Source organism: Engraulis encrasicolus, chromosome 5 (genome assembly GCF_034702125.1).
Source record: "Engraulis encrasicolus isolate BLACKSEA-1 chromosome 5, IST_EnEncr_1.0, whole genome shotgun sequence".
Lineage (NCBI taxonomy): Eukaryota > Metazoa > Chordata > Actinopteri > Clupeiformes > Engraulidae > Engraulis > Engraulis encrasicolus.
This window is the reverse complement of record NC_085861.1, coordinates 27,262,544-27,278,406: the sequence shown is the minus strand read 5'-3', so window position 1 is coordinate 27,278,406 and position 15,863 is coordinate 27,262,544. Positions and strand designations below refer to the sequence as shown.

The 15,863-nt window shown below is 47.0% G+C and overlaps 1 protein-coding gene across 2 annotated transcripts in view; it reads right to left on the bottom strand.

Moving 5' to 3' along the window:
* Positions 1 to 1,507: 1,507 nt before the first annotated feature.
* wdtc1 (WD and tetratricopeptide repeats 1) overlaps positions 1,508 to 15,863 on the bottom strand; it is a 15,809-nt gene continuing 1,453 nt past the window's right edge. For both annotated transcript variants that reach the window (XM_063199031.1, XM_063199032.1), the window contains exons 2-16: positions 15,586 to 15,748; positions 15,182 to 15,265; positions 14,772 to 14,818; positions 14,379 to 14,490; positions 13,547 to 13,734; positions 11,278 to 11,460; positions 10,743 to 10,837; positions 9,350 to 9,465; positions 8,936 to 9,011; positions 8,028 to 8,115; positions 7,552 to 7,725; positions 7,143 to 7,378; positions 6,273 to 6,456; positions 4,825 to 5,017; positions 1,508 to 4,292 (exon numbers count right to left, since the gene is read on the bottom strand). In XM_063199031.1, the coding sequence (XP_063055101.1) occupies positions 4,095 to 4,292; positions 4,825 to 5,017; positions 6,273 to 6,456; positions 7,143 to 7,378; positions 7,552 to 7,725; positions 8,028 to 8,115; positions 8,936 to 9,011; positions 9,350 to 9,465; positions 10,743 to 10,837; positions 11,278 to 11,460; positions 13,547 to 13,734; positions 14,379 to 14,490; positions 14,772 to 14,818; positions 15,182 to 15,265; positions 15,586 to 15,651 (2,040 nt within the window). In that variant the 5' untranslated portion in view covers positions 15,652 to 15,748 and the 3' untranslated portion in view covers positions 1,508 to 4,094. The remainder of the gene's footprint in view (positions 4,293 to 4,824; positions 5,018 to 6,272; positions 6,457 to 7,142; positions 7,379 to 7,551; positions 7,726 to 8,027; positions 8,116 to 8,935; positions 9,012 to 9,349; positions 9,466 to 10,742; positions 10,838 to 11,277; positions 11,461 to 13,546; positions 13,735 to 14,378; positions 14,491 to 14,771; positions 14,819 to 15,181; positions 15,266 to 15,585; positions 15,749 to 15,863) is intronic.

Below are 15,863 nucleotides of genomic sequence, written 5' to 3'. Positions count from 1 at the left end.
TACTGTCATATGTGGGCCAGCAGAGTAAGCTCACCTCTCTATCGCTCATCCCCCCTTTCTCTCTCTCTCTCTCCCTCCATCCCTGGTAGAGACGGTCGGTGTTCTATTAAAACAGCTTTTACTCTCTCCCTCCTTCTCGTTCACTCGCTCCACATCACGGGTACAGGGTGACAGCCGATGCATCAGACACACAGCGGCCGCCCCAAAACAAACTATTCAGCAAAAGGGTGGCGGGTGGCTGAGGGATGAGGAGGGAGCCATATGGGCTCGGCCAGTTCATTATGCACACAGGATGAGGCAGGCAGGCAGGCAGGCAGGATGAGGCAGTTAGGCAAGGCTGTGTCGCCACAACACACCTCCTTACCCACCACAGGTGATCCATCCAGCCGAGGGAAGGAGAAACAGGGCAGGGAGAGGAGAGATGGAGGGAGGGAGGGAGGGAGGGAGGGAGAGAGGACGCAAAAAAGTGTGTGGATGTACGTAGAAAGGAAGTCGTTGTGTCGCCTCCTTACCCAGAGCTGTTTTTACCAACAGGCAGCCTTGGCAAGGCAATTACCTAGGCTAGGGCCCCACCCAACACTCAGCCTAGCCACGGCAAATGCAGGCAGGCAGGCAAGCAGGGTTGTGTGGCCACAAGACATGTCTTTAGGGGTGGTGGTGGGGGTGTTGACGGGATGGGGCAGGTCAGTTGTCCCGGGCCCAGAATTGGGGCATTGTGCGTATTGAGACGGAGGCCCTTTCCGATGACTTGGTAACAGGTTCGGTCAAAGCCATCAGCAGCCTTGCACCTCCTACCTACCACAGGTGATCCACACTGCGCCGGTTATTTATGGGTTGATCAGTTCAAGATGATGACTGGAACAGAACAGATGATTACATCATGATGATATAATCAAAGTTCTGATATAATTGTATTTTAAAATGTGAAATCTACAGCATGGGTATTTTTTTTTCTTTCAAGTGTAGTACGCAAAAAGTAGGCCTATTGCAAGCATTTGGGTGAGCTACCTCGTAATTTAACGTCACAGTGTTGAAAGGGGAAGGAGTGGCACACATTCGAAGAAGCTTTTAAGTTCTTCGAAGCTGTGCCACTCCTGCCCCTTTCGAAGAAACTTCGTTTTGCAGAGAATGTGGGAACAGTGCAATTGCGCCACACATGAGCGCAGCTTAGGGGATCGGGTGCCACTAGCCAAATTGGCTAGTAGGTCCTGTTTTTTTTTGACTAGCCAAAATTGGCTTGAAATTTCACCCGTATAGAGCCCCGAGTTACCATGAACACAGTTGACAAGCACCATATTGTATTTTACTTTATTTCAATGCAGAGACTGAGCCTTTACTATGACCATTTTGGCATCAATATAGTTACAGTATGACCTCTTTGTTACTGAAAACTCTCTAAGAGGCGTTTTACATCGTGTCCCTAGAAAAAAGTTGATTAAACTCTCTCTGGATCTGTATCAGGCCTGTTTTAAGTCAACATACTACAACAGTGAAAGCAGTTCTGTTCAACAATATATTCTTTTATTTGAATTTGTCTTGCAGCAAAATGAGTGACAAGTGTTTTTTTTATTATTTCAAAAGAAATGAAATGTCAAAACAAGATAAATCTTATCTGAAGAAAGGCAGATGAAAGCCTTATTTATTTTTGTTTTTAAGTGCTTAGTTGAGCAGATTTTTAACCCGCACCACATGACTGCTGCTTCCTACATCTACTGACTGCGCTGAGCAGGAGGGAGTGCATGTTCATTGGCTGCTTTAGGGGTCACTGGAGGCCACCTTGACCAACTGCCCACTGGCAAGGTCATGACCTTGACAGATCACCTCCACCCCAACGGCAGACCTGCACACTGAGGGACAGTGAAGATTTACTGAAACCTAGACACAAAACGTGAGACAAAAAATGAAATAAATGAATGAAGACAGAAAAGAAAGGGCAATCACCCCTGAAATCACGAGAAGCTGTTGGGTACACAGGAGGTAAAAGGGTTCGCATAGGTGCAGGAAACGGCATCATTTTCTGTGTGTATGAGTGTATGTGCAGGTGGTGCATGTGAGTACAAAACAACAACTGTCACTTCTGCATTTCATTTTCACTGAAATTCGTCAACTGCTTTTTACAAAACAAGTCATCAGATCTACTAAACACAAAAAAATTGCCCCTTCACCCTTTTTCCTTTTCATCTTGAAAGGCCCGGCGTTGTCTTTCAGATGCTATTAAACACACTTTTGCAAAGAAGAGATGATCAGTGTCACCAACTCATGAAAAGACAGCCCTCCCCAGAAGGTAACAGTCATTACAAGTCCAATCATTCATGTAAAAAGGAGACTTTTGCATACTTCTGCATTTGCACTTCTTATCAAGCCAATGAGTAGCACTCAAAAACCCAGCTAAACGTATTGACGGCAGACACAATGGCAGCAATACTGAATCCTGACCGGTAACTCAAGACCGATGCTTTCTTCCCTCTCATAACTCGAACAGCAATTCACAAATCTTTTTTCGTTTTAGTAATGCAAACCCTGGTTTTACACTTCTGGTAACACTGAAAGATAAGATAATTATTTTTCTTCCTTAAAAATAAAAAAGAAGGACAAAGGAAAAAATATTCTGCAATCTTTTACACATATTACATTTTTAATTAAGTTAAGCTCATCGTCTTCGCAACAGTCCTTCAAAGCTGTTGGCATCAACATTCCTACATGATGATAATGACGATGATGATGCCTAGACCTGGTGTACCAACTCTTATCTGCCTTCGCGGAACTGCGCACACCTCAACTCTGTCACCTCCACGCAGATAGAGCTACACAACAGAGGCACCTCAAAAAGGACCACCAAGCTCCCACAAGCACTGAGGACAGATGACTTTGGATTAGCACAAAACTACCCACAAAAGCCCCAGCGTGGATGTTAACGTAGGTGATGGGAGCTCCCTCATATTCTTCCTCCCAAAGTGCTTTGCACCTAGGTAAGGTGGGCATGCGTGCGTGCGTGCCGTAATTTTGTAGCCCCAACGTGTCCGCTCCTGCTGGTGGCATGCAATGGGAACCGAGGAGAGGTGCGATGTGGTGCAGTGTGGCGCTCCCTCTCATCTCCGTGAGGTGACCTCCTTGCTGTTGGCAACCCACATGGAGAGCCACTCTGGTCTGAGCAGTAGCATGGAGCAGCAGCACTAGCTAGGCTGACCCAACAAATATGACACCCGCATCCCCATCCCCAAATCCTCCCAACCCCCCCTGACCGTACGACCTTAAATAAACATAGACCTTAACACAACAGACTCCCCTGCCAACCTCCGATACTAGAGGCTATAGTCATCCCACTTCTGATTCTCAGCAGCTAGAGATGGAAGATCGTGGGATGCGGGAGGTGTGTGTTTGTGTTTTTCTGACGCCCCCGTGGCTGTGTGGATGAAACTAGTAAATGTAGTGACTATTGTAGTGAACCTTCCGCTTCGCTCTGCTCCTTTTAAAAACACATAAGCAAACAATATTAAATAATAATAATAATAATAGTAATAATAATAAAAAACAGTCAAACAGCATGTACACGTCTGCTGTATCATTGATGCTATTTGTTGCCCATTCCTATTTGTTTTTTTTCCCCTTCTCTTTTACACAGAGCACACACGCGTGTAAACATGAGGCAGGGAGTAGTAGCAGTGCGTGGAGGGGCCGGGTGGGGGCATCGGGACACAGGAAGCCTGAGAGCTGCAGGGAAGGTTCAAAACCAGCGCAGAGCAGAAAGTGGGCGTGTTTGTTTGGGGCCAGCTGTGTACTGTACCGTACAGCAGTGTTGGCCATTATAACCGCCCCACCTCAATTACATTACATTACTCAATCATTGAAAAAAAAAAAAAAAACTAGTTTGATAACCCACACGGAGCAGCATGGCGAACTGTTATCGGGTCAGGTTTGGGTCGAGGCGAGTCAGGTTCGGTTTCCGGTTCGAGTCAAGTCGAGTCGGGTCGGGTCGGGTCAGGACTCGTCCTGTAGTAGGCTACCCTAGAGGAGGGGGTGTCTTTTGGAGCGGATCGGGTCGGACCACGCCGAGCCCGGTTTCGTGGTTCACCACAACCACCCCCCCTCCGCCCCTAGCTGGGTCGGCACTGCACCTGTCCCTCGGAGCTGTCCTCGTCGTCGGAGGCATCGGGGCCGCGGCTGCTGAGGCCGGTGATGCGGTAGCCCATGTTGAGCAGCATCACCTCCAGCGGGTCGGCGTTCATGCGCCGCTGGTTGGCCTGCGCCGCCCCCTCCATGTCCTGCACCACGCGGCCGTTCTCACACTCTGACTGCGGACAAGACAAGAGGAAAACAAAAAGGAGCACAGTGACACAGATTCGTTAAAGGGGTATGCCACTATTTTGGGGCTTAATACAGTTAAAATCGTTGGCCGGGGTTTATAAAGGTGGTAAAGTGTCTTATTTTTCATGTTAAGCGTTGTCTTGCTTTAAGACAAGTTAAAAGAGGGAGTATGTCGCTAAGCTAGTCCATTGACTTTCACTAGCTTAGCGACATGGTCCCTCTTTTATCCCTTTAATAACACAGATTACATTAGCCTCCCCCATGCCCTGTCCCATATGCCCGTTCTCACTCACTACGACTGTGGACAATATAAGAAGAACAACCACCAGTTACCTGTACTTCATACAGCACAGTAACTAACACAGATTAGTAACACAGTACAGTAAGTAAGAAACATTAGTAAGTAGCAGATTAGTAACACTGGACACAGATAAAGTTCCCTCCATGTCCTGCAGCACGTGCCCCGTCTCACACTTCAACTGCGGGCAAAACAAGAGGGAGAACAGCAATGCAGCGTACCTCTGGCCTGGGGTTCCAGAGCCGCACCACAGGGTCGATGCCACTGGTGGCTAGGAAACAGTAGCTGGGGTGGGGCTGCAGGCAGTTGACGATGGACTCGTCTCCCTGCAAGATGCGCACCAGGTTGGTCGTCTCCTTCTCCCAGATGAAGAACGAGCCGTCATCAGAACCGCTCACGATATACTGCCCTTTACTGAGAGAGAGAGAGAGAGAGAGAGAGAGAGAGAGAGAGAGAGAGAGAGAGAGAGAGAGAGAGAGAGAGAGAGAGAGAGAGAGAGAGAGAGAGAGAGAGAGAGAGAGAGAGAGAGAGAGAGAGAGAGAGGTGCAGTTCAGCATGAAATTGTGGTGTCAAGAAAGTATCAAACTCATTACAGAGAGAAGAGATGACAACAGAAAATAACATTCATCCATTCGGCAACACACCATACAAGACTACGGTGTAATAGAGTGTCTGGAAGTCCGCCTTGAGTTGAACTTTTTTCGACTCAATCCGTCTAGGGCGTACTGCAAGAAAATGATATTCAGTGTGGAATACGCTAACTTTCATTAACATGTAGAACAAATCCGCCGCGTACTGGAAGATTCGTGTTTGGTATGATCTTACATTGGTACTAAAGGCAAGGGAACTGAAGTGGCCTCCAGTCAGTAGAAGGCAAGAGAAGGTGGTGAAGTCTCCTGAAGATGTATGAGGCCATGCAAAAAGGGACGTTTAATCTCGTTTAATTAATTGTATGCAAATGAGGTGCGAACTTCACCTGCAGTGCTACTGAATTAAATCAACGTCGACGGTCTGTTTCAATCAACTTCACTTGCCACCATCTGCGGAACGTTGCGATGCCAACACCTAACACTGACTGAACTTCACTTTACCAAACGTATATGCATTCTAAGTAACTTAGATAAACGCATACATTATGCATCTTCCGACTCAAGATTTATTTATTTTTTGAATATTTTTGGGGATTTTTCATCATTTTTCAGGCAGGACAGTGGGAGATGACAGGAAACCAGGTGGGAAAGAGAGAGACGGGAATTGAATCCCGGTGGCCCACGCAGCAGCCCAGTGCCCAGCCGCTACAGCAACGGCTGGGCCCTGCTCAAGATTTATAAAGAAACGGTACAAGATGCTTCAGGACCACGCAGCTATGTGTTTTTGGTGTGCTCTGGTTCAGTGGCAAATTGTTTGTGTGGTCATTACCTGTAGAATTTCTTCAAAATATCAGTTCCTGTGTTTTGGGAGTTTGACGTCAATTAAGAATACCAAATCACCAATTATTTTACACAATTAGCCATGTGACGTTAGACACCATCGATTCAATACATTTGAATCAGGAAAAGTAACATCTGGGGGCATAGAGATAAACGTATGCTCCACTCCCCCCCAAATCCAACTGGGCTATAGCATTGTTAGGCGGAACAGATATGGTTATCCCAGTGCTCAAACTGACCTGCCAAAGAAGTTGGCCTCCTTGATGTCAGTGGTTGTGTTGCAGTGTCCGCAGTAGCGGTGTTTATAGTCAAAGCTGCGCTCACGTAGCACGATCTCGTCCTCCAGGATCGACTCCTTCCGGCTGAAGTTGTGGAAGCTGCTTCTTGTCTTCCGCTGAAGACCGTCGCCCTTCTTGTCTTCCGCTGAATTAATACAAGGCAGAGTACATTTAAATTTTCCACAGGTTACATCTAGTTTTGTTGTGCAAAACGTCTTTCCATCCATTTTTCACTGACTTTAACAACCAGTCTTGAAAACAAGGCACATGCAATCCGATTCAACCAAGACAAACCATCCCCATGTGCGATTCCGCATTTTCAGTTTTTTGTTCAGTTGCATTGTTCTGCAGTCAGCTGTGACCAGATATGGTCAAGACACATCTACATTTACTAGTAAATACTAGTAAAGAATAATTCGGATTCCAGAATATTTTGATAATTGCTCACACCTATCTTTAAAGCTACTTGCAATCCCATTCCTAGAATTGATTAAAAAAAACACATTTGTGTCAACAGTTGAGTTTAAGATCAGGGGCTATACTATGAGAAGCAGCCATAGCACAATGGTTAATGAAGTGGGTTTAAGATCAGAGGCGTGCAGATTCAAATCCCACCCTTACCTCTTCCTACACCTCCCTCCATGGCTGAAGTGCCCTGTAGCAAGGCACCTAACCCCCCATTGCTCCAGGGACTGTAACCAATATCCTGAATATAAATACCTGTAAGTCGCTTCGGATAAAAAGCGCCAGCCAAGTGTAATGTTTTAACGTCATAAAGTCAAATTTAAAAAAGACATGCAGCCTGCACTGTTGCGTTACCATGTGACTCACATGCGTCTGTCTTGGCGAAGAGCGCGGCCTTGATGTCCTTGTCGAGGGCGTCACACGCGCTGCTGTGCGCCTGCTCCGGGAACTTCCCCTTGAAGTCGTCCAGACACTCCAGAGCCTCGGCCACGTACTTCAGCTCAAACAGGCAGCGCGCCAGCCGGAAATGTGCCTTCAGGTGGCTGGGGTTGAGGGTCAGGGCCTTCACGCAGTCCCGCAACGCGTCGTAGTGGTCGCCATCCCTAGAGAGCGAGCGAGAGAGAGAGAGAGAACGAGAGAGAGAGAGAGACACACACACACAAAGAGTTAAAGATGGTGGGTTCACAATTACACACCACACTAGTCAGAGTGTGTTAATAAAGGAGTATAATATACAGCTGATATCTTTGGTGCAGTAGTGCAGGCCGGGTCTCACCACTTCCTCTTCATGTAGGCGGCGGCGCGGTTGCCGTAGAGCATGGCGTTGCGGCCGGCTTCGTGGATGCCCAGGCTGTACAGCTGGATGGCCAGCGTCCACTGCTGACGCGCAAATGCATCGTTAGCCTGCTGCTTTATCCTCTCCAGATGAGGCGGCAACTCACAGGAACCACTGAAGGAGAAGGGGGGGAGAGAGAGAGAGAGAGAGAGAGAGAGAGAGAGAGAGAGAGAGAGAGAGAGAGAGAGAGAGAGAGCGCGCGAGAGAGAGAGAGAGCGCGAGAGAAACATGAAGATGACAGAAACAAACACAAAGCCACTGAGGAAGAACCCAGACCGGAATGAGGATTACACATCACATGCAAACATCGAAATGACTAAAAGGGTATTTGGACAGTAATGCACGTTTGGAAAGCTATAATGCCATCTGAGCCAGTCTGATGCAAAAAAGAAAATAAATAATGCAGTGAGTGTTACCTATATTTGCTATCAGAGAAGTGCAGGTGGCTTGCTGGCAGGTGGATGCCATTGGTGACTCCATTGGTAGTCTTACCATTCTGCACCTCTGTAGAGCACAGAATACAAAACACAGGAATCAGGCATAGGCACAGCCTCACATACCATAAAATATAATACAAGAGTGTGTGTGTTTTTTTTTAAGTGTGGAGAAAGGTTTATCCCCACTCACAAGTGGACAAGTTCATAGCGATCCATGTCATAAAAACAACAACAACAAAAAAACACTGATTTTCCATAAAAATCTTGACCCTTTGGTTTTGCAACAAATTGCACCCTCTATTTGCTATATGAAAATGCATCTATTTGTATGACTGACATCACTAGCCTTGTATTATCTGTGACACTGCACAAAGTTTCACTTCTTTAGGTAGTCTGAATATGCACACTATCTGGAACATCTCAATTACTACATAACAGCGATAACAGACGAGTCAAATTTTGACCATTTCCAATGTCTCAATACGGCTCGTTTCAGCCAATGACACACCAGTTCCATTAGCATGCAAGTGTATGGGTCATATGGCCCTACCAGGGCGCTAACGGTAGGGCACTCGTCTACTATGCGGCCAACCCGGATTCGATTCCGGCCCGTGTCCTTTGCCAGCCCTTTCCCGTCTCTCTCTCCCAACTCACTTCCTGTCTGTCCTCCACTATCCTGTCTGATTAGAACCAATAAAGGCTTGACAATAATTTAAAGTGTACAGAAGCTGTACACAAGCTACACTTGGCATTGGGGTTGCAGTTGCAACAGCTGTGACCATACACACCTTTATCAGATGTGGGATTAAAAGGCACACATAATGTATAAATGTCCACCATGCACTTGCACACGTGCACTGCACACACACATTTTTGTGTCATCCTACCTGATGATGTTTGGCACTTCTTGGGTAGTAGAAAAGTGTACGGCCTCTGTTTGAACATCAGGTCAAACAGGTAAACCTGCAAACGCCACATTAGAACAGAGATCAACCAAAGAACCTGATATGTGTCCACTGAAGTAGCTCCAACTACCACTCACATAAATAAACCTCATACAATCAATCCACAAATTCAAATAGCATAGGAACTCATACACAATTCAATTCTCTCAAACAATGTAGGCCCACTGTTTAAAGTGAAGAGAGCAAGAGCAAGTGAGAAAGTAATGCAGAATGAGGGAGGACGAGAGAGAGAGAGAGAGAGAAAGAGAGAGAGAGAGAGAGAAAGAGAGAGAGAGAGAGAGAGAAAGAGAGAGAGAGAGATACTGTCATTTTGGCAGGACTGTGATTGTGTGGTACCTGCTCTCCGCCCATGTTGACCAGCAGCTCTGTCCCGTCGGGGCTGAAGGTGACATAGGTGGCCACCAGCACCCTCAGGCGGTTGTTGTAGTCGGGCAGCTTCACCGGGAGGTGGCCTGTGGCCCACGGGACAATACAGAAATAACTAGGGATGCACCGATACCGATACTGGTATCGGTATCGGCTCCCGATACTGCTCATTATACACGTACTCGTACTCGTCAAACACTTGCCGATACCAGCTATGAGTACTACTATTACTCAAAACAATGCAAAATCTTGTCATGTTCTGTGGACTTGAAATCAGCATGGAAAAAAGTGCCACCTCATACATTTACTAACATTTAAATCTACATGGAAATGGACAATAAAAATATCACAGGCGGAAAAAAACAAGGCCATGCATTTATTGTCATTGTATTTTGGTGATAAAAGGTATCGGTATCGGTACTCGGTATCGGCAAGTACACACATTATGTACTCGTACTTGTATCGGTTTTCAAAAAAGTGGTATCGGTGCATCCCTAGAAATAACGGCAGGAATTACAAGCAATAAGCATGTCTTGCAAGAGCAGTGCAGTACCATGGTGTATATTCCTTGAGTTTTGGACTATGTGTTACAGAAATAAGAAGTGCTAATGGGGTAACACCATAACCCGGAGATGGACCAAGCCTCAATAAATGAAAGAAATTGAAGAAAAAAAGTCCTTCCTGTCTTCCAATCAGTTATACACAGTGTGGAGGAATTGTAGAAACTGCTGGGGTTTCCCATGAATAAATTCCCCCATTGCCTTTGACAGAGAGTGTTTTCTCCACTCCAGTGATCTTAATCCATGATTTTAGATCTTAATCCGCTTAATCGTTTTTCTACAGGACTACTACACTGAACCTTTGTCTTGAGGTGTGCATTACAGCAATAGTTTTTGGTTACAACTACAAGCATTACTCTGACCGTGTGTATGTAAGCACCAATGCAGTAGAAGTAGTTGTGCGAGTTACCTAAAGCTGCATGTAGCCCAGATACGACGTACGCGACCCAGGTAGCTGAGGCCACTGAAGAAGTTTCGCCGTGAATTCGCTTTATTCGCTCTAAACGTGACATTGACATGTTTGACATCACATAACGGCTCTGGCTTGACATTCTGATGAGATATTCGGAGATATGAACATTCCAATTGGTTTTCACCAAACGGCGTCATAGCTCAATACCATAATATTAGCTCAACTTTAATCGCTGAAATTCTCTCTGGTCGCTCAGGTCTCTTCGCTTCTGCCGAATTTGCTTTGGTCACTTTGATCGCCGACCCTCCATAGAGAAATAATGACTTACGTGGCTCAGGTAGATTAGGTTGCAACTGGTATACACATAGCTTTAGACAGAGAAGTTACTGACCTGCCACGTAATACTGTCCCGCTCCATCAGGAATGGGCTTCCGTTGCTCACAGAACGTGTGCACTCCAGCCGTGGGGTTCTGGCTCATCGTCTTCCTGTATGGGATTAGAAGACAGAGAAGAGGGAGGGGCAAAGACAAAAGCAGTCAAGAGCCGATATGCCACATACATTTACGAAAGTAGAAAACACATTATCAGTGACATGCTTACATTTTGCCCAGTCACATGAAGAAAGTCTGAACAACCGAAACGTGAGCAATATGTAAAGAATATTGTTTTGCACCATAACCATGCTAACATCCAATGTACATGTCCAAATATTCAGGTGTGCAAGAGCGCACCTAGGGTACATGAACATATGCATGGGCAGACGGAGACGGGCGGGCGTGCACGCACACACACACACACACACACACACACACGCACACACACGCACGCACACGCACACACACGCACACACACGCACACGCACACACACGCACACGCACACGCACGCACACGCACACGCACACACACGCACACACACGCGCACACACCTGTGATTGTGGATCATGCGGATGTCGTAGAGGCGCACAAAGGGTCCGTTGGCGCCCACCGCCAGGTAATTGTTGTCGCGCGGGTTCACCGCTAGGCACTTGGCTTCAATCAGCTGACCGCAGTACTCTGTCAGGTCGATCAGCACCTCTGACCGCTTACTGCTCTCCCGCAAGTCGTACTGCCTGCAGGGAGAGAGAAGAAGAAAAGCAGAAGAAGAATGGGGGGTTATGGGTCACACACTGCGATTTTCACCACTTTTTGTGAGTCGCACAACTTTTCGGGGATTGGGACGATTTTCGCTCAATCAGAGGTCAATCTTGAGTCTCGCAATCGTTTAGTGTCCCAGGGGTAGTGACAAGCGATTTCACCTCACGATCAGCTTGAGATCTGCAATCGTAGGGTCGCAAGAAAGTCAAAACTGTTAGAAATCCTGGTCGCCCCTTCTGAGTGCATCGCACGGTTGAAGCAGTGCTATGACCTGATTTGACACTAGCTACTCATGCACAAAAAGTGAAAGTGATAGTGAAAGCCCATTGGGAAACTCCAACTCCCATTGTCATTGTGACACAGCACTCCACAGCACACAAGTGAACACTGCACACTGCACACAACGAAATTGCATTTATGCCTCACCCGTGCAAGGGGGCAGCCCTCAGTGGCGCCCCATGGGGAGCAGTGCGGTGGGACGGTGCCATGCTCAGGGTACCTCAGTCATGGAGGAGGATGGGGGAGAGCACTGGTTGATTACTCCCCCCACCAACCTGGCGGGTCGGGAGTCGAACCGGCAACCTCTGGGATGCAAGTCTGACGCTCACCCATGACTGCCCACATTGCCAGGGTTGAAGCATTCACTCTTGAGCGAATCCTCACCTCCACCTCAGGTGTGCATTTCCCTTCATGTTTTTTTCATCTGCACCGGAAAACAAGTCTGTTGTGTCGTACAGTGAACGCATCCTGCTCGCATCCGATCCGACCCTCGGCTCGTATAGTGTGAGGACGTGAGTCATGAGATGTGAACTTTTTAAACCCGGCGATTCCCTTTTACCGTGTGAGCAGACGCTGAATACCCGAAGACCGGTAAAACTAACTCAGATGAGCCTTGGTGCAAGTTGATTACCTCCGGAAATAATTTTCGGAAGAGGAAATTCTAAAATGAATAAAGCTACTTTGTGTCTCTTGAAATGCCCCATATTTTCAACCCTAGAATTTCCTGATGGAGGACAGTGGACACTGTGGAGGACAGTGTAATGCACCTCCATAAAGTGTCCCGTGGGAAGACAATTCTCACGGGGACACCAGTTTGATAATTTCTTCATTCACTGTTTAATCAGTGTGAAGGACCACCAGTCCTCTGTCCACGGGTGACCGAACAGCTGTGGAAAGGAAATCTCAAGGACAGTGTGTGTGAGCGTGTGTGTGTGTACATTGTGGAGTGCCAATCTCAGGGGCTTCCTCAAGCCTGCTGGGGCCCAACATCTAGCGTTGGCTCTCCCACCCCTATAACACCGGTCTATGGCGTGGCTCATGTCTGCCCCCCAGTGGGCCTTCCAAATATAGCCCCCCACTGCCAGGGGAGCACCTCAACCCCACAATTAAGCATCCGCCAGTGACGCCAATGAAAGCTCTGTGTGTGTGTGTGTGTGTGTGTGTGTGTGTGTGTGTGTGTGTGTGTGTGTGTGTGTGTGTGTGTGTGCGCGTGTGTGCGCGTGTGTGTGTGTGCGTGCGCGTTTGTGCGCGTGCGTGTGTGAATGTCAGTGAGTCCCAAGGCGGCCAAAAGACGCCCCAGGGGAGGGGACATTAGTGATGAGGACAAGGAGGAATGGAATCGAGAAAGGACGAAGGAACGAAGGAACAAGGGTACAAGAGGGACGAGTAAGCACCAACGTGGTCGGGGAATGATTGAAGTGTAGCTGGAGGCATGCTCGCAGGATGAGCAGTCCCAGCCCGTCTCTCTGGGGGGACATGGCTTTGATGTCACGGCAAAGAGAGGTGACATACCTGAATGGTCTTGTCTGTAGCAGCGGTTGAGAATTGATGGCGTCGCAATGCACTGTACTTTGTTGAAGTGTTTAACAAAGAGGTGTGTGTGTGTGTGTGTGTGTGTGTGTGTGTGTGTGTGTGTGTATCCTCCGCAGTGCAAAAAAAAAGTACAAAGAGTGCATGAGTGCATGTGCATGCGAGTTCGACTTCTGTGTTGCAGCAAAGAGTGTGCATGTGTGTGTGCGTGTGTGTGTGTGTGTGTGTGTGTGTGTGTGTGTGTGTCCGTACCTGATGAGTCCGTCCTCTGCGGCGCTCCAGAAGGTGTTGGGCCACATGGGCGCGGTGGCGATGCGCTTGACGCGGTTGGTGTGGTCCGAGAACATGTGGGTGGTCTCCTTGGCCGTCAGATCATGCACGTGCACTTTGGTGTCGGCGGCCCCCGTCACTAGGATACGGTCACCGGAGTGGGGCAGGAACTGCGCGCGCGCACACACACACACACACACACACACACTCATTACTGTACTGTACTGTACTGTAACAGTCCTGAATTAACACCAGGGGAGAGGACAGCCCCTCTGCCTTAGGAAGCAATCATAGAATAATGTACTGGTTTTGTAAAAAGCTTGTATGGAACATACATCACGGCTGCAAAGACGCACAAATACATGCAGAGGTTATGTTCATCAGGGAAGAACACAAAAGCACATGGGTTTCAACTGTACAACAAAATGACACTGAATACAAATAACAAAAAAAGGTTTGAAATCTGTGCTAAATTTAACATGAAAATAGTAACAGCGGAATTGTGACAATGAAACAGCTGTATGGGCTTTATGAACTAGATCTCGATACAGTATATCGCATAGGTATCTTAAATATTACATACAGTAGATGGAAAGTCATTCTTATAAAGAGTCAACCTCAATTTCAGAAATGGTCGGATGAGTGCCCAGCCGTGGCTCAATCGGCTGGGTCCTCGTCTGCTACACTGGCGACCAGGGTTCGAGTCTGCCCCGGGGCCATTTGCCGACCCTTCCCCGTCTCTCTCTCCCCACTCGCTTCCTGTCAATATCTTCACTGTATATATATATATGGAGATGGTCAGACTAAAAGTTACCTTGACGGAGAAGATGTTAGCCGCATGGCCCGTGTGCATGGTGATCAGCTTCTTGTGTCTGAAGGGGTCCCAGACTATGGCATGCTGGTCATCAGAGCCAGATGCTAACAGACTGCAGCACAGAGAAGGAGGAGGATCACGTTAGCATTAGCCAGTGCTTACTCATGTTAGAGTTTGACATTTGTCATTTTATTAGACCGATAGACAATCTACAATTTGGTCATGCAAGCATTGTTAGTAATCTATTAAAAGTTGAAAATGAAAATTATTTACAGAGTAAATCGGCATCTTAGTTCTGCCAAAAAGTAATGTTATTAAAAAGCATCCATTTTCAACAAAAATTACAAACCATTATTGTTTAGGTGTGTTAGAAGAAAAAATAAACTGACTTACTCTCCTTGTTCGTTCCATTCCAGGCAGTTCACGCAACCGGAGTGGCCCTGATGACACAAGCAACACACACATACACATCACTTTTTTCCCCATCATATTAAAACCAATACAGTCCCTCCCATACGTTTTGTCGCCTATCCATGTTGTTAGAACAACAGCTAATAACCTGACTTTCAATTAATCAACTGGCTTAAGAAGTCTCTCAGATTAAACATACAACCTTTCCAAATGAAGTTTTACGTAGAAAAAAAATGTTGCGCAGAAGAAAGTTCAATCATTTTAATGGACATGTAAAGAGCAGATTATAGTGATAAACAGTCCCCACAATATATACTATAGCATAGTCGTCCAGTGAAGTTGCCCGGTGTATCATCACATTCAGTTCTGTCCATCAGTCCAAATGGTCTTACCTGCAGCTCTGCCTCCAGCCCCAGTCTCTTGATGAAGGGGTCGGTCACATGATACTGCCTCTGGAATCCCAGCGCCCTTTTATCCTGCACACCCGGGAATCATTGCACATGTCAGCTCAGCAACACTACTTTACTAGAACTAAATGCTTGCTCATAATTCAAATGATCTGTGTATATAACACTCCAGAGACAACATTTATTCACTATTCACAATCTTCTATCTTTTTGTAAAGTGTCAAAGTGCCAAGTGTAGTGCAATGCAATACTGCAAGCGTATTCTTGATTCCCAAGAGACCACAAACAGATTGTGTGTCTCAGGCAATAAGCCACACTATAATATACTGCTATGCGATGTGATGTGATGGATCTGAAATGGGTCACTACTGGTTGTTGTAGTAGCTTACCCTGATCTGCCGGTGCAGGAGGTCGCTGGTGATGTTCACAGCAGACATGGTCTCCCCGCAAATCATAGAGCTCAGGCTTGGTAGGGGACGGCTACGAGAATACCTGGGGTCCAGGGTCAGCAGTCACCTGGCATCTGGGTGGTGGTGCAGAATGTCTGAGGTTCTAGAGGGGAGCAGACAGGAAGGCCATGGAATATTAATAAAGATTGAAAGTCCCTCGAGGAACCTTCAAGGTTTGCCACTGTGGGAACCCCACTGGGAAACCCCAAATGTTTTCC